General features: G+C 35.7%; 3 protein-coding genes across 3 annotated transcripts in view; 1 reads left to right on the top strand and 2 right to left on the bottom strand.

Annotated features, from left to right (window-relative positions):
- Positions 1–11,044, bottom strand: part of LOC121411412 — a 26,322-nt gene extending 15,278 nt beyond the window's left edge. Inside the window, exons 1-6 of the mRNA XM_041604137.1 lie at positions 10,666–11,044; positions 9,628–9,850; positions 7,271–7,327; positions 6,416–6,496; positions 1,481–1,548; positions 598–649 (exon numbers count right to left, since the gene is read on the bottom strand). Of these exons, the coding sequence (XP_041460071.1) occupies positions 598–649; positions 1,481–1,548; positions 6,416–6,496; positions 7,271–7,327; positions 9,628–9,850; positions 10,666–10,832 (648 nt within the window). The 5' untranslated portion in view covers positions 10,833–11,044. The remainder of the gene's footprint in view (positions 1–597; positions 650–1,480; positions 1,549–6,415; positions 6,497–7,270; positions 7,328–9,627; positions 9,851–10,665) is intronic.
- On the top strand, positions 11,043–18,097 carry LOC121411413 (transcription initiation factor IIE subunit beta-like). Its single transcript, XM_041604138.1, has 8 exons — positions 11,043–11,141; positions 12,663–12,834; positions 13,748–13,845; positions 14,063–14,170; positions 14,972–15,154; positions 16,083–16,182; positions 16,709–16,824; positions 17,871–18,097. Exons 2-8 carry the CDS (start codon positions 12,687–12,689, stop codon positions 17,976–17,978), a joined length of 861 nt encoding a protein of 286 aa, XP_041460072.1. The 5' UTR covers positions 11,043–11,141; positions 12,663–12,686; the 3' UTR covers positions 17,979–18,097.
- Positions 18,098–21,865: 3,768 nt separating this feature from the next.
- Positions 21,866–22,657, bottom strand: LOC121412074. Its single transcript, XM_041604985.1, has one exon. It carries the CDS (start codon positions 22,655–22,657, stop codon positions 21,866–21,868), a length of 792 nt encoding a protein of 263 aa, XP_041460919.1.
- Between the last annotated feature and the right edge of the window lie 1,636 nt (positions 22,658–24,293).

The following is a 24,293-nucleotide window of genomic DNA, read 5'->3' on the forward strand; positions in this document are numbered from 1 at the left end:
GTGAATTGAGTCTTCTTTTTTTTAACTGTACCCCAATATTCAAACTTTGGATGACCTGCAATAGACCGCACACAGAGGATGTCCTCAATGGGCTTGGTTTATTTTTGATGTTCTTGTGTAAGTCCTCGGTTGCCAGTGTGGGTACAAAAGGCGTAGATCCACAGTAGGAATTTCTTAATTTCTCTTCATCTGAGTAAAAACTGCAAGTCAACCCTATGTTATGGAATCATGAATGAAACTCCAAGGTACCATTTCATAAAGACTTGTTGTAATAACAAATACCCAATTTCTATAACAAAATGTACTCTAAACCAATCTGATTAAAGTAACTAAGTAGCTTTAAGCTCTTATTTCAAATTTATTATGACAAGTTTTATGAAACAGGCCCCAAATTTCCCTCATGCTGCGTGGAGATCACATAAATATTATGAGGCCAGAACGAAGGATATTTCAAAAAGACAACAACCAATTTGAACAATAAACTAAAATCTTTGTTTGCTCATGACATCTTGAATAGCACTTTCTACAAATATGAGTATAACATTTTTCAACTTTTTCTACTCTGCTTAGGAAAGGAATTCTAGTTCATTTATTTACCTTATTTATTTTTGCTGGCAAATATGAATGTGTACCAGCAGGAAACTCTAATCTGAAAATTAAAAAAAGACAGGAAAATGACACCAATGATGATACACATCAATCTGAAAATTTGACAGAAAGTTGACTTGAATTTATACACTGGTCTCCTTTGCTTTTCTAGTCTTCCTTGTCTAGTCCGGTAACCTCCATGTCCCCATTTTTGTAACATTCTTAATTTTTGTCCTCATCTATTTTCCCCGAGCTCAGCTATATTTTTCTTCCACTATTCATACCTGTCAATGATAACTTATTGGTTATTTAAGAAAGTATCCACAATAAGAATACAAATTCCTTCACATCCTTAAAAATAGTAAAGTGAAGAAATGTCTTTGGATCTCATTACTAATTCCAAATAGATGTTTGCCTATTTTGGTGACCTAAAAAGATCTTGGCTACTGACCACAATATCATGATGAAAATAATCATGCATGTTGCCTGTACCATCTCTAACACTGTAACTTTATTGTAACTTTATTTTAACACCAAACAATGCCATTTCTTTAATTATCCTAATTTATTCATTATTTGTGTTTTTCTGGAGGGGGTGGGTTTGCTTTCAATCTATGAATAATGATTTAAATATGCTATTTTTTAAATACAATTCAACTCTAAATACAATACTATTCAACTCTAAATACAATTCAACTCTAAACACAATTTGCAGTTTCAAGATAATTTTTCTTGGCATATTTTTCGTTTATTCTTTTTCTTATGTATTTCTTTTTTTATCAATCCTTTCAATTTTTATTTATTTTCTTCATCACAAAGTCAGTCTGGACTTCATCTTGTCACATTTTGTAATTATCAATGTTTTAAACCTGAAAATATTTCAGACACTCACCTTAGTCTCTCTGTAGTATCGTCAGTATATTTCAACAAAGCTATTGCACTATATGTTGCTGCTCCCCCCTGACAAGAAGAAATGAGGCAAAGATCCTGAATACAATGAGATCTAACATCAAAATCACTACCAATACCCACAGTGATAAACTCAATAAACATTGACCGCATAGATCACATGGTTGCCATTCAAAAGGTGATCTCACTTGGTATCACACCCACACTGATCCGCTGGATAGCTGATTTTCTTGCAGAATGGACTCAGTGTGTTCGGTACAGGGGCGTTAAGTCAGAGTGGGTGACCCTTGATGCAGGAGTACCTCAAGGAACTAAACTTGGACCCATTGTGTTCCTAATCGTTATCAATAATGCCCTACATGACAGTGATAATGCATATTGGAAATATAGTGATGATGTGACCGTGGTTGATACAAGATTAATGCAGGAGATCAACCAGATGTCTTGGAAAGGACACTTCACAATTTTGTTGAATGGTCCACATCTAAAGGAATGTCTCTAAATCCTGCCAAATGTGAAAGTATGCAGGTGTGCTTTATGAAAAAGCCACCCGAACCAGCGTTACTTGCAATACACGGCCAGCCATTGAAGCAATCTGTGTCTGTCAAATTACTGGGAGTTCATATTTGTAGTGATTTGAAGTGGAATGATCATGTTGACTTCGTGATAAAATGTGCCAATGGAAGGATACATATTATTAGGATCCTAAAAGGACACGGATTGCCAACTGAGGACCTTTGTAATGGGCTTCCTCAGGCCCCTATTAGAGTACGCCTGCCCAGTGTGGAATGGAGAACTAAACAAGTGAGTCGTCTAGAGAGGGTGCAGAAAAGATCCCTCAAAATAATCTTGGGACCCAATTTCCAGTCGTATGATTCTGCTCTGAATATGTTGGACCTCCCCTCTCTTGCAGACAGAAGAAAGGCACTGTGTTTGACTTTTGCCTAAAGACTAATTTCAAATGACAGGGTACCTTATCTTATACCCCCTCCTAAGAACACCAGAACTTTGCGCAAATCAAACACAAGAGAACAATTAAAATGTAGAACTAATAGATTTCGGAACAGTCCCATCCCTTACTTGATCAACCTCCTTAATTCTCAATCATGACTTAATAATTAACCCACATCTACAGTATGATATTTCTCTGTTGCTCTTGTCAATTTTTTTTTTTTTTTAATCATTAGTATGTCACATTATTTGTATAATACGTACTCTATTTCTACTTGCAATTATGAACATTAGTCAATTATTTTCACCACTTGTATACAATCAGTATGTTTTTAAGTATTGTAGATGACATAAATATGCTGTTTGACATACTTATAGAATTAGCCAATTTATATATAATCAAATATCATTTAAAAATATATGATCTTCGAAAATCAGGTATTATTGTATTACACAAGGATTGAAATTTATTTTAAAGGTAATTTTTCTTCCGCATATATACATGTGCAGATATAAATCCATAACTCTTAAATTTGACACTTTTATTCCAATATACTTACTAATTGATGGACTTGTATGATCCCTATGTTGTATTCCTTTCCCTTCCTTGCAACTCTTTTCTTCCTGTTGTTTGTCTTCTCTATCCATATTTCTCCCTCTCTTTTTTATCCATCTCTCTTCCTCTCTTTCTTTGAAATGTTGAATTGTAAATACTACTGCTTTTTTCTTAATGTAGAAGAACTATACACGGCAAATGATAATCTGGACCACCATACCAATATGTGTTAAGGATAATATTTTACTTTCAAATTCTTCTAACTTTGTTTATTCTTACGTACAGCCTTACAACTTCATTTTTTACCTCTTTCATAATGTTTGTACCTTCTTTTCTTCTGACTTTCTGCTCCACTTCTTCCCTTCACTCCCCCCCCCCCCCCCCTCTCTCTATCTGCCTAGACCCCCTTCCCACCTCTCTCTCTCTCTTACCTTTCCAAAATTCCACAACACAAGTAGTTTTCAATACCATACTTTATCTGTATTATTTATTTTGTAATTATCTGTGTTATTGTTTGAATATTTTTGTGTCTTTATTACCTTGTGAATACATCACAATTCGGCCTTAGCCCGCGATGATGTCTTGATCTTTATTAATAAACCATTTATCTATCTATCTATCTATCTACATTGCTGATTTGAAATATTATATTTTTTACTTGTACTCCTAGTTTGCTTGTTGTATGTCTGCAAATGGGAGGCCAAGGGTGCGACACTTGTACTATCACACACTCTCAATCCAAAATTTACGTCCAAAATGAGGGGGAGGGCTGAACGTTCGACTTTCATATCATCACACGCGTACCACACAAAATTTACTATTGCGCAGTTGAGTTGCATCAAAATACCATTCAATTCACTGCGCTTTAAATGCAGACCTACGCATAGTGCCTTCTGGATAAAATGTCCAAGTTCTGCTTCTGCAGACATGATGCACGCATGGATCTCTGAGATATTTTGCTTTCAATAATCATGTTTCAAGGTAGAAAAAACTCAATTAGTGTTCCTGTTTTTCCCTACCTTCTGATGTGCTGTACAATAGCGAATATTTGTGCAATGGCATGAGACTTTGCATTTGATGTAAGAAAAGCCCTCTAATCAACTTGGCTATACATCTCCTTGAATACAGTATTATCTTCGTTGAGCTCGTCAAGATTTAAAAATTAAAGTTTTCATGAAGTTTTCCCAGAGAGTGCTCCTTTCAGATTTTCTTTTAATACAAAACTTTATAGAACTTGATTTGTGCAGTTGAAAAACCATAAATAAGTATCTTACTGCGAATACAAGTACACAGATGGTAGATGAACTGTGAAATTTTGTAATTCAAAGATCAAATAATATATAACAAGTATGAATATTGCTATGTTCTTTTAAATGTTCTTTTGCACTTGGAGAGTAGAATTTACTGCCTAATGTTTTTATAGGTGGGTGTGTATGTGATGATGTGTTCTTTTTAACTTGTGGCAGTAAACACATTTCTGATGATCCTACCACATCAGCAAAGGCAATCCAATATAAACAGAAAGATGACGACCCATTATGGGAGCCACCCCCACACAAAAGGCCAAGTAAAAGCTTGAAGTTTCTTTTTTCTGCAGCTCTGGAAGGACAAGAATTGCAGAAAAGAGTGGCTAGATACTGCAGGGAAAACAGGAAAAAGAAGGGGAAAAGAGGAACATACCTGGCAGTGATAAACAAGGTGTACCAACCTAATTAGGAAAAATTCCAACAAATCAATAGAAAAAAGTTTCTGGGCAAGTGTCATCACTTGAACCACAAAAAAATATTCTCGAATTTATTTCTATCTTTGTTTAATAGACAAACAGCATCTTACATTTGAAGACCCTTTTCACAGTTTTGGTAAATGGCCACGAAGCACATGAAATACATGGAGTCTAGGATTTACTGGGTTGGAAGACTGACAGAATTGTTTGCCGATTCGAAGTTGAGTCCTTCACCAAAATTGAGCTAATACATATTAACAGGCTAGTGCCACAAACCCAGCATGATAGAGCATTGTCTTTGCTGAGCTGACTAAGATTTAACAATTCAACTTTTTAAGAAGTTTTCCTAGGCTCTGCTCAGTGGGGCTGATCATATATTAGGGCAGAGAACAGGCAACAGACTTCTTGCCCAAGTTAAACAGCTTGAACGTTCACAGTGCGATAACATCTTTAACTCTTTAGCAATTATTTAGTGACCTTGTCTCTGGCCAAAGAAAATAGAGGCAAACCTCAGAAAAGGCATAGACGGACTGCATCAGATGATTTCATGAAAAAATAGTGAACGTCTTTTATCAAAAAATAATTACACAAAGTATATGGAATCCACAATTTGCTGAGTCGGAGGACTGACAAAGTTATTTACTGAAGATGAGTCCTTCAACAAATTTAAATAACATCCTGGTGCCATAATTAACAAGTATCAAGCTGACCAATGTGAAGAGAAGTTTTGATTGAAAGCTTTTCACAACACAAGAAAAGCATACACAGCAGATCAGAGACTGTGTTGATTCAAGATTCTTAGACTTCAACTTGCAACTTTTTCAAGCATTCAAGGTATTGGACACAAATACCTGGCCAAGAGAGAAGTCCTATCTTGATCAGTTTACAAAGAGTTTGGCCCAGTGGTTGAGAATCTCAAGGGTTTGATTCATGAAGTCCAGCCATAGTCCATCCAGAGTTAACAGAACTCATTCGATGTTTAGAGAATATTTGTGAGGGTTTGCACCTGCAAAATGCAAGTATCTAACCTTAGTCTATTCATCAGGGTCATTCTCATCCGTAATGGTGATATATGTATTTTTTATCATTATTATTATTATGGATATATTCCTTAAACTGCTTGTGCACTGTGAAAGCTAGCCATGCTAATGCCAGGGTAATCAATATCCAAGTCCTTTGAAAGTGTATAGAGATGTTAAATGGTACACGATATGTGCTATACAAGAAACTAAATATCTATAATCATTTCTTTCACCTCATGCGCATATCTCGTGCCATTACACTCATGCATATTCGCCACTTTCATATATTGACAGGGCAAAATCTAGCTAAAGATATAACAAATTATTTTAAAAAAGATAAACATATATTTGGATAACATTAATGGCTTAAATCAAGCTATGGCAATCCAAGGCCATCCAAGGCCATGGCTTTTGATGCCTTGTTGATTGAGCTCACTGCCCCTCTCATTGGCCTGGGATACTCTTTTCACCTTCTCATTTGTGCTGGAATAAAAATTGGCCTGATGGAAAATTGGCCTCGCCCTAAAAATATTGAATATATGACTTGTCAAGATTTCATGTGTGCACAGATGGAGCCCAATATTACACGCAAATTATAGAAAATGTTTTTTTATATACTACATGTACATGTAGGAGAATTAGAATGAGGAAATGATCGCTACTCACAGATTCTGGGAATCTCTTTAAATTAGTTGATGCACTCTGAGCTGAGAAATGAAGTCTTTTTAACCTGACATGTGGATTAACCTGCCAAAAGAAAAGAAACCATATAACTAATTTCATCTTTTATTAATCAATTTTGATTTGTCAATTCACTTTTCATCTGATTCATTGTTTTACAAATTACAATATGGATTTACATTACTAGTATTACTCATTGCCTGATTGTTCATTCATTCATTCATGTTCGTAATCATATCTTCCTAATGTAATACAAATTATAATTGACACTAAATTGAACAAATGTATGGGACTTAATTTCAAGTGAAATCTCAATATCCACTCAGTTTCACGGAAAACAAAAATGGGACCATCTGATCCCTTTCATGTCAGACGAGCGATGTATTAGAAAAGACAATGGAAATTATGAATGCAGGGCCCGCTGGAAGATTGGCTAATAGCTGAAGTTGCTACCTTGCGCAAACAAGAGTTTATCATCATAAGTACAATAAGCATTGTCATTATCATCATCAGCAGCATCAGCATCATCATCTTCATCATCATCATCATCATCATCACCACCATCATCACCATCATCATCATCACCATCATCATCATCATCACCATCATCATCATCATCACCATCATCTTCATCATCATCATCATCATCATCACCACAATCAGCAGCAGCAGCATCATCATCTTCATCATCATTATCTTCATCATCATCATCATCATCATATCTTCAGCATCATCATCATCAGTAGCAGCATCATTATCTTCATCATCATCATCATCATCATCAAACACTAATGGTAATAATAAATTTCAACGATAAATATTGAACAATTTATGACTTACAGGCAAGAATTGGTAGATGGACCTCACACTGTCTGGGCTGCATCCTACTTTAAGAACCTGCCATGTTTAATGTATGGAATAGAGTAGAAACCAGAATTAAATCTAAACACCTAAACAATGTGCCAGTAAAACCTTTTAATGTCAATAATTAAAACTTATGGAGAAAAAATATGTATTAACCTTTTCCATGTGTAGATGGTCTTGAGACATGTTTTGTTCACATACTAGATCAATATTGCATGTAGATTCCTCTTAAGATCATACTAATGCTGATAATCATGTGCATATTTAACTTCATAAATAAATTATATTAAGTACACTAGCAGATATCTTTGATGCAAATTAGAGTATATCTGGGTCGGTACCTTAATTGAAACTATTAAAAACTCATTTAAGAAGAAAGTCAGGAAAAAATCTACATAGCAACAGGAGTGTGTCATGAAGCATATCTTGACAGCAATTTTCACTAATTTGCTATGAGCCAATCAGATGCAAGGATTTCAGTAGATTCATTGTTCCAAGAAATGTATCCTTGATGTATTAAAACAAAATCATGTGAAGTCAAACTTCCCCAGGAATCATATATTTTAAAAGCAATAGCATAGCCATAGGCCTACCTGTCAAGTGCCAACCATGTAGTCCCAAAATAGAAATTTTAAGAAACAGGAATTTGACTTAAACTTTCCTATTCAACAGGCCTATTACAGATTTTTTTTTCACAGAAATAGGAACCTAAGCTAAACTTACTAAGGTAAACTGAACATAGCAAGTTTCTTTTCCCCAAAATAGAACTTCCTATTTTTTTATGAACAGGAAATTCTTAAATTTCCTCTTTATACTAATAGACTGTGGGATGGACAAGGAAAATGTCTCTAGTTTTTCATTTCCGTGGGGCGGCAAATGCAACCACGGTCCTTGGACATGATAATATGTAAAATATTATGAGTGAATACATGCAACATGTTGCCATCGCTAAATTCTGCTCCTGACCTCAAAATTAAAATAATAATAAGCGAAATCGTACCATTGATTCGACTAGAAATTCCGCCATTTACCCCCATGTGTTAAGAACTCCCACGAACGCGCGCAAGCGTGTACAATGCATGTAGCCTCGTTCGCGTTTATTTTTTATTCGTTGTAGAATATACGATGGCGGATAAGTTGTCGTCGTCTTCGTCGTGTTTTGACAGCGAAAATGACGATTTACCAATAGCAAATGTATGCTACATGCACGTCTTACCCAATGAAAGAGGGCCAGTAAATTTCTTCAAGTAAAGAGCTAGAACAAATTTAAGCCTTTGCTGCATTCCTTGGTGTAGACTACCTGGGACTTCAGAATAAAACTAGTTATTCGTGCAGCAGAGAAGTTTGCGATTGACTTGCATGAAGCCCGGCCTAGCAGTGGCCTAACAGGGGCCGGGGGCAAGCTGCCCCCTGGCGGAGTTCACCGGGAAATAAAAAAAGGGAAAAGAAGAAAAGGGGAGAAAGAAAGGGAAAAAAGAGGAAAGGGAGAAGGGAACTAAGAAAAGACATAAAAAGTGAAAACTGGAAAAGGAAAGAAAGAAGAACAGTAAGGCTGTCATGAAAAAGTGATTTATTTTTAAAAAATCGACTCGAGGTGTGCCCCCTCTTTTGAAAGTAACGCGGTACATCTATATTTATTTTGATCCATTCGGATCTTGCTGAAATGCTGGTCGGGCTGCATGCAAGTCAATCACAAACAGCTCTGCTGCACGAATAGCTATTTTTATTCTGAAGTCCCAGGTAGTCTACACCAACGAATCCAGCAAAGGCTTAAATTTGTTCTAGCGCTTTACTTGAAGAAATTTACTGGCCCTCTTTCCTTGGGTAAGACGTGCATGTAGCATACATTTGCTATTGGTAAATCGTCATTTTCGCTGTCAAAACACGACGAAGACGACGACAACTTATCCGCCATCGTATATTCTACAACGAATAAAAAATAAACGCGAACGAGGCTACATGCATTGTACACGCTTGCGCGCGTTCGCGGGAGTCCTTAACACATGGGGTGAATGGCGGAATTTCCAGTCGAATCAATGGTACGATTTCGCTTATTATTATTTTAATTTTGAGGTCAGGAGCAGAATTTAGCTATGGCAACATGTTGCATGTATTCACCCATAATATTTTACATATTATCATGTCCAAGGACCGTGGTTGCATTTGCCGCCCCACGGAAAGTCACAATTTTAGCGACCATCCCACAGTCTACTAAGGATTTTTTTTTCACAGAAAGAGGGACAAAATATGACTTAAAATGGCAATGTAGGCCTACTTCTCTTTCAAAAATAGGAATAGTGCTATTTAACAGGAAAACTTGGCAGGAACAGTACCTTTGCACAAAGTCCTCTTCTCCCGGCATCACAGTCCACTTCATAATCCCACCTTGCGTGAGACATCCACCAACCATCAATTCTGATCTCTGACGATTCAATGATCCGACTCGATAACAAGTTTGTTGACCTTTCCTGCAGGTCGCCCAGGTCACCAAAGTCATCCTGGTCTTCAGTATCATACTTTTGGTCCTGTCTGCTCTCAAATAGATCTTTGTACACTCTTGAGAATTCAATCAGACATTATGCACATTGGCAGTTAGTGATTGTACTGAACATTCATACTTGCTCATGCATAATTTTGATTGGGAAGATGAATGGATGGATGGATGAATTAATTCATGAATAAATGAAAGGATGGATGGATAGACGAATGAATACATTTATGCATGATGGATGAGTGAATGAATGAATGTTAATTCATTCATAATCAAACTAACTAGATGCTGGTAATAAGAATGTCCACATGAGTTTTATGTACACATAAATGGTTAAATGAATTTAATAATAAAAATATATGTTATTGAATAGGTTTAAAAATCTGTTATCATCTACTGAACATCCGATTCTAAATTCTATTGATTATACTATGATTGGCAAAAACTATTTTATAACAAATGATGATGAATTAAAATTCCACTTTTAGAAATTCAATTCTTCCCTTTCGATCAATACTACTACTACTTCGGTCTCAATCACCTTTTTTTCTTTCTTTTTAAAATCAGATTCCAATGTAAAGTCAAGTTACTTGGTGGGCAAGTTTATTTTTCTTAAGTTCTCTAAAAAATAATCCAAGCAATAACATTTAAATCATCTACTGCAACTGTACACTACCCAACTGCAGTTCGACCTCCATCCACCACCTGTAATTAGATGCACCGCCCATCACCAGGCAGGCATCCATCTCCACTATACTACACACAACTTCATTCAATGCGAGCACATGCACAGATGGCATTATCATCATCATCGATTCATCATCCAATAATCACACAGACACCCCCTTCAAACCATTTACCTTTAGTGAGCTCAACTTACCTTCCATTATTCTCCTTGTCTAAAATAGACACAACATTCATGTACATAAGCACTAAAGATACTGTTAAAGTGATAAACAAGCACCATATCACTCTTTTGACATGAATACGACGAAAATAAAGATAAGCAAGTCCTGTTTTGGTATCCGTGGACGAAGCCATTTTCATCTAAGACTAGTCTTCACGCCAAACAAACTTTAGATTCGTTATCTTTAAAAGTAATTAAATGTCCTTTTTAGAATATGATTGAGACATTTTTCGACTCTGCAAAGATAATGCTCAATATATAAAATTTATGATTTACTAATCTAGTATTATACAGTGATTATATTAAAAATAAGGAAATCGATTGACAATATCCCGCCTCGGCCTCGAGAGTAGCCTACACAGTTAAGCCTAGCGAGTAGAAAATAAATGGAAGAAGGAAGTAGGACCTGCACTGTGATATAAAAGTAAAACGTTGTATTCGTTTCTTGGGTGAGTACCACTACCAACCATGAAAAGATCTATTTGAAATAATTAGAATTATTGAGTATTAGAAATTGTGTGGTTTGTTGTTCAGATGCCTTGGAAATTTAGGAAAAACCTAGGCCTAGGGCAATCTTCACGGAAGGCGAAGGACTCAAGGAGAGCCGCCGCCGCCGCTCCGAGGCGAAGGCCCGGCTCCGGCGGCGGACGTCGGACAATGATGTGTAGACTCGGCTCGCGAGGGTAACTCTTGCATTTTGGTATAGGCCTAGTGAGTGATTGTATTTCCGACCGGCCTTGTATTACCCGAACGCGGGCATCATACGCATCAGAAAATAATTTCATATGCTTAAAATTTTTGCAACATATCCTTCCAAAAGAGAACCTGCATAGCATAGGGATATAGGAAGATGACGAAAAATTGTCAAAAACACATTTTCAAAGTCTTAATATTCTAAAGATAAAAATATGGTCAAAATAGCTCATCAGTAAATTTGTTGTTTTCTCAACTTTTTCCATACTGGCCATAGAAAACAAACGTTCGGTAATGGGATACCTTTTTCAAGTGACCAAAATATTTCACATGCGAAGAGGGGTCCGTCTGGAAGCTAATATCGTAAACAGGAAAAACGATTTTGGCAAATTTTTTTTCATAGATCTACTTATATTTTGAAGGTGATTGTGTATTATGGTGAAAGTTTGGTGACTTTTATGAGAATAATGTGTTTGATATGATTGAATTCATGGAAAGTGTTCAGTAATACGATCCACTACCATACTTTCCATTAAGGGTTACACTCAAATCGATTCTTAATGCTCTCATCTTGCAAAGTTGACCCACAAGAATCTAATGATAAGATCCCAAGATGTTTTTTTTCATGCTATTGCCATTGCAAATCATGCAATTGAACGTCGTTGAAGTTGAACAATTCAACAATGTCAATTACCGTATGTCAAAAAATGAAACTAAATAGTAGGATGGGGGGACGGGTGTCCGGACACTTTATATTTTTGAAGCCTTCTTTTTCGTCTTTGGATTGTACACTAAAAATACAAATTCATTGGAAGTAATCATCTTCTATTTTGTTCTCTATATTTCCTAACATTTTGCACTAAAAATTGATGAAACTTCGCTTGTAAATTTTTTTCAAATGACTTTCTAAAATTGATCGTCCGGACACACAACCTGTCCGGACACACAACAACTGGGTATACTAGTAAAAGAAAAAGAAGGCATCCAATCTATCTAATGGCATGCCATGTTCATGGCAATGAAATGCAAAAAGAAAAGTAAATTTGAATTTGGCAAAGATTGTTGGTAAGAGAACAGATTGCTCAGCTCAGATTTGCCCTCAGAATTAAAAACATGAAAAACCGAAGATTAGGTCTAGGCAGTATAATAATGGAACGTGCACACATTTTTTTGCTGTGCAATTAACTTTCCTTGACATGGAACCTAAAGTTAAAAATCCTTCTCATCTCAGTGAATTATGAAATTAGAATTACATGCCTTCTCTTCTTTTGGTAAAGGATTTCTTTACAAGCGTAACCAGAATGGATCAAGCACTTCTGAGAGAAAGGGAAGCATTCTTGAAGAGAGCAAAATCCCAACCAGTCGTTGAGAAGAAGAGACCGAAAACTGGATTTTCCACCGAACCACCCCCAAAGAAAAAGAAGCCAGGCCCCGGATTTTCAGAACCAGGTAGGCCTATGTAGTTAATTATCTCAAACTTGGGACTGGTAACATAAAGCTAAGCAATTGATTACTAGGCCGAATTCTATGACTGATTGCATTTATTATTGTGTATGATCAGTTGTAAAAATGAGCCCCATGATCAATTACAAAGCTCTATGTAATGGAGCCCTGACTCAAGCTGATACTGTATAATTTGCATTAGCAGAAAAAAGGGTACATTGGATTCAAACAGTGATTGGTTCCCAACACATTTCAAACAACCCTATGAATTTACATTAGAAATCACAGTGAGTTTTCTAGGAGTAGGAAAATAGCCTCCATAAATCCATAATCCTTTAATAGTTGTTTGAGTGCGATGTTTGCAGTTGACTGAAATAAGTCTGTCTCATCGGTATATAAATCACTGCAGGAGCATTAAGTTGTTGGCTGAATTGCATTAATTTATTGATTAAAAACCATTCTTCAATTCTATATGTTGAGGGTATGTAACAATGTGTGATGAATTGTAATGATATGCTCTGTATGTTAAGCATGATGTTATTTTGGGTTTTTTTATAACTAAAAATATGTGAATTAGGATATAATACCATCACAAAATAAAAAGTAAATCACAAGTTTCCCATCTTCAGCGAAAATCAACAACACAATAACCAGGAATAAATCAGGTTTTTATATTTCTTTGGATTGTTTTTTATTTTGGGGGCAATTCCATAAAATATGTATGTCCGACCCCCTATATATGGGACCTTCATGTGAAAAATTTTGTCTCTGCTTTCTTCTTCTTTTGACAGTCTGTAATGTTCTCTAATTGACCATGACTTGGTCAGTTTATGAAGTGTAGTACGACTTGAGAAATATGGGGGTCGGATGTACAAAAAGGTTGATCATTTTATGGAATAGCTTTTTTTTTTTTTTGCAGGTTCTAGTCGAGTGTCAACAGGTTTGAATTACAAGACCCATGCTGGTAGTTCCAAATATAAGTTTGGCATCCTGGCAAAAATTGTAAACTTTATGAAGGTAAGTTTGAGAAATACATATGTATCAACTTTTTTTCTGTAAAAAAATTGTACATTTGACCTATATGATAATTGATTGTTCAATCGTATTGTTGATGAGGTAGAGAGATTTATTCAAGAGATTTGGCCATTTTAATAAAAAACCTAACGTAAACCATCAAATGGATTGTTCCCAGTGTTTTTGTGATTTTTAATTTTGTTGATCTTCTGGTGTACAGACGCGGTATCAGGAAGGTGACTTCTATCCACTGAATATTGATGAGATCCTGGATGAAACCAAGCAGCAAGATGTCGGTCAGAAACAGAAGATGTGGTTGGTCAATGAGGTGGGTAGTCCTGATCTAGGACATTGTCTGAAATTAGCCAAGTGTAGGCACAAACCGTAATTGCTGCTTCAATCATCATGTGGGTCTTGAATGAATTCTACCACAATTCTTACAGTAAACAATTCCATGATAAGACCCAAAATTTGAGACCAGGGACTTGTCTTACAAAGAGTTGCGATTTATCCAATCAACCTCAAGTACAGGTATATGGAAATCCATTAATATGGTAATTATTTCTTCAGGATATTTGCACTATGTCCTTTGTAAACAAAGAGAAGCAGACCAAATTTTCAAGAAAACAATAAATATACAAATACACACCATATCTAAAAAAATATTTCAAACAAACAAGCATTTTTGATGTTGACCTTGCTGGCTATCCATAGTTGTGGTTGATAGGATCAATCATAACTCTTTGTAAGACGGGGCACAGATTTAGATTGTTTTGACAAACCAATCTTTGTACCTGCAGCCTGCAAAATAGACAGGTAATCAGCCTGGGCACCCCCCCCTCCTGATTTTGGATACAATTTTTTTTTCTTCTACATTGTTTGAAGGACAGAAGTCCCACCAAATTTTTGATGAATGCCAGAGAGACAGTCCTGTTTCACAAAGACTTGTTATTATAACAAATGAACAATTTCTATAACAAGTTTACTATCAACCAATCAAATTTAATTATAAGGGGCCACAGATGGGAAACCATTCCGTGGATGAAATTGTAAGTCTACGTATGAACTTAAATTTGTATTGCTTATTTGAGAAGCCATCATTATGAATATTTATGTATTCTGTTCACAGGCCTTGCCCAACAACCCGAAGGTGACCTTTGAGGATGGAAAATACAGCTTCAAACCCGCTTACAACGTGAGGAACAGGAAGGAGATGGTTCGTCTGTTGAAGAGGCATGATCAGCGGGGGTTGGGTGGTATCATGATGGATGATGTCATGGAGAGTTTGCCTCATGCCAAGATTGGAATCAAGGTAAGGAAGGTCAAAGGTTATATGTTCAGTGTCGCTATTAAAAGCTTTTAAACCCCTCCTTTTGGAAGCAAAGCTTATTCTGCAGTCACATTATCAATATCAAACCGACCAATGGTGTTGCTGATGTGGTTTACGGTACACAATGTGGAGTGTTATAGAAACAGTGGATAGAAGAGAAGAAATGGATAGGCGAGAAAGTGGAGATTTGAGAGTAGAGTATTCTTCCTTGAAAGTAGTCCTGAAAAGGTCTGTAAACCAGAAGGAATGTTGAGCGAGAACAGCTTGAGTAGTAGAGCTGATGAGGAGATGCTGGCTTGAGTTGGCGAGTAAAAACAAGCAACATCTGACCAATGGTGTGTTTTGTGGAAAACTACGTAATTGATCATTCTCAACATTATTTTGGCTATGTGACTGGGTCATTTAATTACATGTTCAGTGCTGATAAAGCTTCTGTCAACCCCTCATTTTGCGAGCAAGATCTTGTGACAGACCAGGGGACCATTTCATGAAGGTATGTCAGCACCAACAGATAATTTTCTGACAGCTGCCATAGTAACGGTCAAAGGCCAGTGCTTCTCAGACAATCAACAATCAGAATAACACAATCATTAATCATGTCATTGATTGTAGAGGTGCTGTAGCTCAGCGGATAAGTCTCTGGATTTGTACCACAGGGTCATGGGGTTAAATCCCAGTGATTCAATCATGTCCTTTGGCAAGGCTTTTATCTACATTTGCCACTCTCCACCCAGGTATAATAAGTGGCTACCCGGTAGGAAGTAATTCCTTGAAGGCCTAATCCCCCGATCAGGGTAGCCATGCTAATGCGGGGGTAATGGTATGCAGCGCATAGAAAATTGTATATTAAGCACTCTACGAATGTTGCATATTGTTATTCTTATTGATATGGTTTTGTTTTTTCTTTTAGAAACTGGAGAAAGCTGGGGAAATCATTATCCTGACCAGGCCAGACAAAAAACAAGTGGTGTACTACAATGACAGGACATATAAACTCAAGATAGAAGAGGGTAAGTTTGTGCCGACAGTGTGACTCTTTTAATTATAATACCCTTGTCAGTGTAGGAAATAAACCAAAGTGATGGCAGATTTTGTCCCTGATAAAGCCCAAATTCCCCTTAAATACACTCAAAACCTTTATTTGTAATTTGCACATTTGTATAGGAATTTATTTTTTTCAATACATGGTGTGGTCACAGATTAAAGAAAGCATTATTTTAAATAGCAAAAACATTTTCGATATTAACATTTTTTTTAATACCACAGGTTTGCCCTTTTGAAATGAATTATGAAACATCCATATTACATCTTTTCTTTTGTAGGTGATTGATTGTCAAGTTTTTAATGAAATTGTCAACACATGTTTGTCATATAAGTGTCAAACAGTTCTAAAAGATTTCAATATACACCAAAGAATGGATGGAATAAAGATAGAAATAAGAAAATCATAGAGAGTAAAATGGGAACTCTACTTCCTATACATATATGCCTTTTTAAAGTTTGGAAACAATTGATATCTTTTCATTCCATCTGTAGAGTTTAAAGAGTTATGGAACAGCACAACAGTAGACTCATTAGATGAAGAAAAGATCCAAGATTACCTCAAGAAACAAGGCATCAACTCAATGAAGGATCATGGACCAAAGAAATTTGTAAGTCTAGAAACAAACATATGTTTTGTCTCACCTGTGAAGCAGATCGAGACTATAGGGGCCGCTTTTCCGACAACGGCGACCAAATCTTAACTGAAGGGTTTTAAAATGACAGCATAACTTAGAAAGTATATGGACCTAGTTCATGAAACTTGCCATAATGTTAATCAAGTATTACTGAACATCCTGCCTGAGTTTCAGGTCACATGACCAAGGTCAAAGGTCATTTAGGGTCAATGAACTTAGACCATGTTGGGGGAATCAACATCAAAATCTTAACACAAGGTTAAGTTTTTGAAATGTCATCATAACTTAAAAAATATATAGACCTAGTTCATGAAACTTAGACATAAAGTTAATCAGGTATTAATGAACATCCTGCCTGAGTGTCAAGTCACATAACCAAGGTCAAAGGTCATTTAGGGTCAATGAACATTGGCCAAGTTGGGGGTATTTGTTGAATTACCATCATAACTTTAAAAGTTTATGGATCTGATTTATGAAACTCGGACATAAGAGTAATCAAGTATCACTAAACATGTGCGATTTTCAGGTCACATGACCAAGGTCAAAGGTCAATGAACTTTGGCCATGTTGGGGGTATCTGTTGAATTACCAACTTTGAAAGTTTATGGATCAGATTCATGAAACTTGGACATAAGAGTAATCAAGTATCACTGAACATCCTGTGAGAGTTTCAGGTCACATGACCAAGGTCAAAGGTCAGTGAACTTTGGCCATGCTGGGGGTATCTGTTGAATTACCATCATAACTTTGAAAGTTTATGGATCTGATTCATGAAACTTGGACATAAGAGTAATCAAGTACTTGAGGATCTAGGATGCACTGAATCATGTGAAGTGGAGGGAGGGGTAGGTGCAATGGCTGCAAATTTGAGGTGAATAAAGCTACCCTCGTTCAGAGGGGTCAAAATTGGATTTAAAACTTTTGACTACTGACTGACTGACATTTGGAGATTATTTCCGATTGGCTAATTTAGCAAAGATGTTTCATGAAACGCCTTTCTTTTTGTTTTTTTCTGTCAGAATGCCCCGCAGAGGAAGAAACCCAACAGGAAAGGTCAACGAAAGTTCAAGACGCACAACGACCACATATCAGACGTCCTCAAAGACTACTCTGATGCAAAGAAATGAAACCCTTATCAGCTGTGGACCTTCCTGGCAAGGAATCTTGGGATTGTACATCCATTTGAAGGCTCAGTTCTTTGTTTTGTCCCACACTCACTGTGTGTAGCAGGAATTTAATAACACATTTATTTATTTATTTATTTATTTATTGATATATTCATATTCCACAATCATCAAAGTACATTTCGTAATCATGTTTACAATGAAAAAAATGCATAACATGTGCAGGATTGAAATGTAGCAATGAAATGAAAAAAGTGGAGGGGCCTACTAAAAAGCAGAGCTTGTAAAATGTAGACCCCCTATCAAAACTTTATACAAGGGTAATATGATACAAATAGAGTAAAATAATCAGCAAAATTCTATAAAATTGTATAGATATAAACACTGTAACACAAATGTATTTACACTATATACAAAATTAAATATTGACTTCAAAAAAATATTCAATACTACCGTGGATAAGTATGAAGTTCACAAATATTAGATTGAATCAATAAGAATTCAGGAGAAATTTTTTGATGAGTAATTTAAATCGTATAAGATTAGCTGCCTCTTTCATTTCTCTGTCCAGAGAATTCCAGAGTTTTGGTCCTGTGAAAAATACAGTTTTGCTAGAAAATACTGTTTTACTTTTAGGTAAGTGATAGTCATTTGATTGTCTCGTATTATATGAATGTAAAGTATTGTTTCTCATAAATTTCTTTTGTAGGACATTAGGTAAACTATTTCTATCTAGCTGATACATAAATTGGAATAGTTGCAAGCGGTACAGGTCATTGATTTTAAGGATACGTTTCTGACGAAACAATTCATCCGTATGAGCTCTAAAGGACATATTGCATATTATTCTCAGTACTTTTTTCTGAAGTAGCAAGACTTTATTTAGTCTCGTTTGAGAGGCATTACCCATGCCAGAATTCCATAATTAAGATATGGTAGAATTAATGCACAATACAACATGGATAGCGCCTGTGCTGGTAGAACGTATTTAAGCTTATTGATGACTCCAATATTTCTTGACACAGTTTTGCAAGTATTGTTGATATGAGCATTCCACGTAAGCTTGTTATCAATAGTAAGACCTAAAAATTTTGTTGTTTGCACTTCTTTGATTTCAGTATTATCTAAAAGTATTTGATGCGGTAGATGTTTCAATGAATGACTAAAAAGCATATAATTATTTTTTTGCAGATTCAGTGACAATTTGTTGGCTTTAATCCAGTTTGTTACTTTTTTAAATTCTGTATTCATAGTGCTCACAAGTACATGTGGATCATGGTGTGTATAGAAAATATTGGAATCATCAGCAAAGAGAATAAATGAGAGAACATGAGATGAATTTTTCATATCATTAACATAAAGTATAAATAACAAGGGGCCAAGAATACTACCTTGTGGAATTCCACAGGAAACTGGCCTTGTTGGAGATTCTGATTCATTTACTGTAACAAACTGAATTCTATCAGTAAGATAACTCCTAAACCATTGTAAAGCTGTCCCTCTGATACCGTAATTTGATAGCTTACATAACAGTATTTCATGATCTATTGTGTCAAATGCTTTTGAGAAGTCAAGGAATAATCCTACAGTATGATCAGAATTATCAAAAGAAGTAGATATTTTATTTATTAATGTCAATATAGCATGAGTTGTATTATGTTTTTCTCTAAAACCAAATTGATTATCACATATAATACTATATTTCTTAAGGAAAGCAACTGTCCTTTTATAAATGATCCTTTCAAGAATTTTTGAGAACGAAGTTAACAAAGATATTGGGCGATAATTACTAGTAATTAATTGGTCCCCCTTCTTGAAAATGGGTATAACTTTAGCTATTTTCATCTTCTTTGGGACCTGGCCAAGCTGCAATGATAAATTAAATATATGAAGCAGGGGATCAGCAAGAGAATGTATAATGTTTTTCAATACTTTATTTGTAATGCCATCATATCCGGGTGTCTTTCCTGCTTTCAAATTAAATACAATCTCAAGTAATTCTTCTCTATGAACTGGAGTAAGAAATATTGAATTATCATTTTGTTTGTCCAAAAAGTCCTTAAACGAATTTTCTACAGGGATAATATTTCCAGCTAACTTTGGTCCAATTTGAGAGAAATATGAATTAAATTCATTTGCTATAGAATGAGTATCTTCAACCATATTTCCATCTACACATAATTTATTAACAGCACTAGATTTGTTAATTTTGTTTAGAGCCCCATTTATTGTTTTCCATGTATTTTTAAGGTCGTTTTTATATGATTGTAATTTTTCTGAATAAAACCTCTTTTTTGCTATTCGGAGAGTAGTTGTTAAGGTATTTTTATAAGACGTGTATCTATTCCGTGAAACATCATTTGGATTTGATATATAAGAAACATACAGATTATTTTTCCGATTGATAGACCTTAATATCATTTTTGAAACCCATGGTAGCTTTGGAACACGTTTATAGTCGTAATTTCGATATTTCTTTAAAGGAACACAAGAATCTAAGCAATCATTGAAACATTTCAAAAATATGTCAAATGAGTCATCGACATTCTCTTTCGAGTTATAAACGTCAGACCAATCAACAGTGATTGCATTGTTTGGATATGGGTAAAAATAAGAAAATGATCGGATATGTCTGTCGTTACAATGCCAGCTTTCGGAAGAGGGTGAGAGTTACAGAATATATTATCTATAAGCGTAGCAGAATGATCAGTAATACGGGTTGGTCTAGAAATAATCGGCAAAAAAGTAGAAGTTAACATTAATTCAAGGAAATCGTTTGTTGCAGAGTGATTACTGGTCAAGAGATTAATATTGAAATCACCAGTGATGATACAATTGTTATTTATCAATTCTCCGTTTTGCAAAAGTTCATTAGTAGCAAGTAAAAAATCTTCTATACAAGAAGTTTGAGGAGGTCTGTAGATGACACCTATTACAGTTTTCTTATCTTTTTGAAGTTTTACTTCTACAAATAAGGATTCGATGATATCATTCATATATTCAAATTCATGTCTAATTGCATAATCAAATGAAGACGGAATATATAATGCTAGTCCACCTCCAATTTTATTTTTCCTATTGTTTATAACAATATCATAATTCGGGATGGTGCATAAGGAATTAGGTGTTTCCGTGAACCAAGTTTCAGTAAGAGCAATGATTGGGGGATTGGCAAATTGTGTATTTTCTAATAATAATCGTAATTTCTCGAAGTTTTGGTTAGCGCTTCTTATATTCAAATGCAAAATAAAAACATCATCTTCTCCAATCAATTTAGCATAGTCTTTGAATGAATTTTCTGTATAATATGGAGAAGAGGAAAGATTGTATGCTTTATCATGAATATCGAATTCAACTTGAAGTTCATCAAAATTATTTGTAAGAATATCAGTAGAAAATCTATCAAATGGAGTATGATGATTTGAGATAATATTGCTTTTATCCTGACTTGGATGATTTAGTAATAAGAAATCATCATTATTCAGATGATAAAATGGGAAATCACGCATATTATCCACCATTATGAAATAGAATATATTGCCATTTTAAATCAAAATCTTTGTAAGCTGAGCATATAAAGCATCTTTTAGATTTGATACCGTCATGACCCCAAATTCGAGTTTGAAAAATACTGCAGTTGTAATATTTAACAAAAGAAAGATTATTTGATACAATTATTAACGGTTGATGAAGAATATTTGCACACAAATATAAGTAAAATGACCTCCATGAAATGTCTGGTATTGAAACATTATTGAAAGGGCAGTGAAAGAATGCAAAATATACCACGGAAAATAACACAAGTATTGATCGATGCGAAAAATTTTGTGACTTGAATTTCATAAGAAATAAAAAGAATACTGGAAAATGGAAAAACATGGATAGTCCTTCTACAGCTTAGAAAAGTCCTCTCTGGAATGAATGATGATGGGTTGACACTTCTCATCCTTCCTTACATAGATTCGGCCATTCTGGGTCCACAGGAACTTGTATCCGGCATCTCGGCGGGCCTTGTTGACATCTTTCATTAGCTCCTTAGTGGAAGCGATCAAGTTTTCATTGAGGTAGATCTTGCCATCGCTGTTGTATCCAAGATCCTTTGTGGAGAGAGTCTTCAGCTTCCTTCTCCCATCGTACATGATGTTACGAGCTCGTCTTGTGGTGAATCGCACGATGATTGGGCGGGCTTTGTTATCAGCTTGGCGTTTGGAACCCAGCCGATGAACCACATCGAAGTCGGATGCTGCAAGCTCAGGGCTGATGTGTTTCGCGATATTAAGTACGATCCTTTCAGGAACCTCGCCCTGTCGTTCTGGTACACCTGCCACCTCCAAGTTGACTCTTCTGTGGTACTGGTCAAGTTCGTTAAGCTGGAAGGTCAACTCACTGAATCTCTTCTGAAGACAGATGTTTTGTTCCTTCAGTTCTCTGTTTTCCTTTTCTATCTTCTCGGCCTTCAACTTCATTTCCTCAAATTTCTCGTTGAGGAACGACAGCGAGTTGACAATACTGCTTTGTCCCTCTCGTATACTGTCGATCGACTGCTCCAAGACGGTCAACTTAGCATTCAAGGAATTGGAAAGTTTCCCTAGCTCATTCTTGATCAGTGATAGAAGATAGTTTTCATTCGTCTCTTCATTATCACCAGAGTTGTTTTTCGACGACTTTCTCTTCCCAGACATCGTGACGTCACAATTACATGAAACGATCAGAATTAAGCGCACAAAGAATGGTTGCGCAAAGAGATACCAGTGATGCGTTCCATCCAAGCCAGTATGCGTTTAATGATGAGTTGCTAGGCAATGACGCGTAAATGATGCTAGTTTTAGAAGTCTATTGACACTTTCTTCTCCAAAATGATCAAAATTTCAAGTTAAAAATGTTTGATAGTATCCAAATAAGTAATCCAAATGAAAAATGAGTATATCCTTGATATTCACTATCCAGTTTCTGATGCAACCATATAAAACGTTTTCACAAAATGTCAGGAAACACGGTAAAATTGCACAAAATGTCAGAGCACTTTTAAAACACGTCCGACCTCTCCAACCTTAAAATTGCTGAAAGTCTACTTTGATACAAACGTGAACATGTGACGAATGTGAACCTTGCTGGCAAGAAATCCTGGGATGGTATGTCCATCTGAAGGCTCAGTTCTTTGTTCTGTCCAACACTTCGGATGTGTAGGATGCATTTAGAAAGATTACTTTGATACAAGAAAATGAGTATGTCACAAATGTGAATTTCATTGGCAAGTATTTCTGGGATTGTACCGTACATCCCTCTGAAGACTGTAGTCTTGATTCTTTCCTACACAGCCTTGCTCAAAGACAATGCTGATTCAAAGAGATGAACCTTTTCTAAATGTGAACTTCACTAGCAAGAAATCTCTGGATTTGTATGTCGAAGGCTCAAGTCTCGGTTCTATCCTACACTCTGGATGTGTGGCAGACATTTAAATAGATCACTTTCTATTGTTGCACTTGGGGTGGCTACAGCCAGGCTTCAATGAAGAACTTAGTTATCACTGAGACACTTGCAAAGAACGTGCAGACGAGAACCTGATAAAAAAGGAAACTGAATTTTATACATCTTTCTCAAACACCACATCGAATTTAATACATCAAACATAGGACTATGTTCATATTCTACGCAAATGATGTGCTGAGGGAATCACTTTGATTAGTAGTTTTAATAAACTAAGCATTGCCATATATGCAAAGAATTTAGAAAATCCTTGTGTGTAGATGTGAAGTGTTTACGTGAAGAAAGTGAAAGAAACTGAATATAATACATCTAATTACTCGCAGTGTATGCTGAAAGATTTGGGAATCGCCCAAATAGTAAGATCTTTATTAAGATCTGTAAAGAGAAACATTCACAGCACACAAAATGCATAACTTGGAAATGAAGATGAAACACTTAAATCCTGGAAATTCAATGTGCAGTTCTGGTTCACAGTTTTGGTAATCTTAGTTCCATGTGTTTTGGGGGCAAAATGTATTTCAAGATAGAGACTGTAATGTGATTGTTTATCAATTATGATCCCATTTTTTCCAAGTTTTCTCCTAATATTAGAGAGATATATGGAACATGTACTGTGTAGAGAGTATGTATGTCTCAATATTATTGAGCTTGCAAATCAAATAACACATTTTTATCACAATAAAAGTAATTTTGCTGCTCAAAATAATGTTGACTGAAAGGCATGTTCTGAATAGGGAAATCAGCAATTTATTAAGACCAGGAAAACTGTTCCTTTGTAAATGATCAGATACACCATGGCATTTGCTCTTGTCATAACACCTGTATGTTCTC

Source organism: Lytechinus variegatus, chromosome 3 (genome assembly GCF_018143015.1).
Source record: "Lytechinus variegatus isolate NC3 chromosome 3, Lvar_3.0, whole genome shotgun sequence".
Lineage (NCBI taxonomy): Eukaryota > Metazoa > Echinodermata > Echinoidea > Temnopleuroida > Toxopneustidae > Lytechinus > Lytechinus variegatus.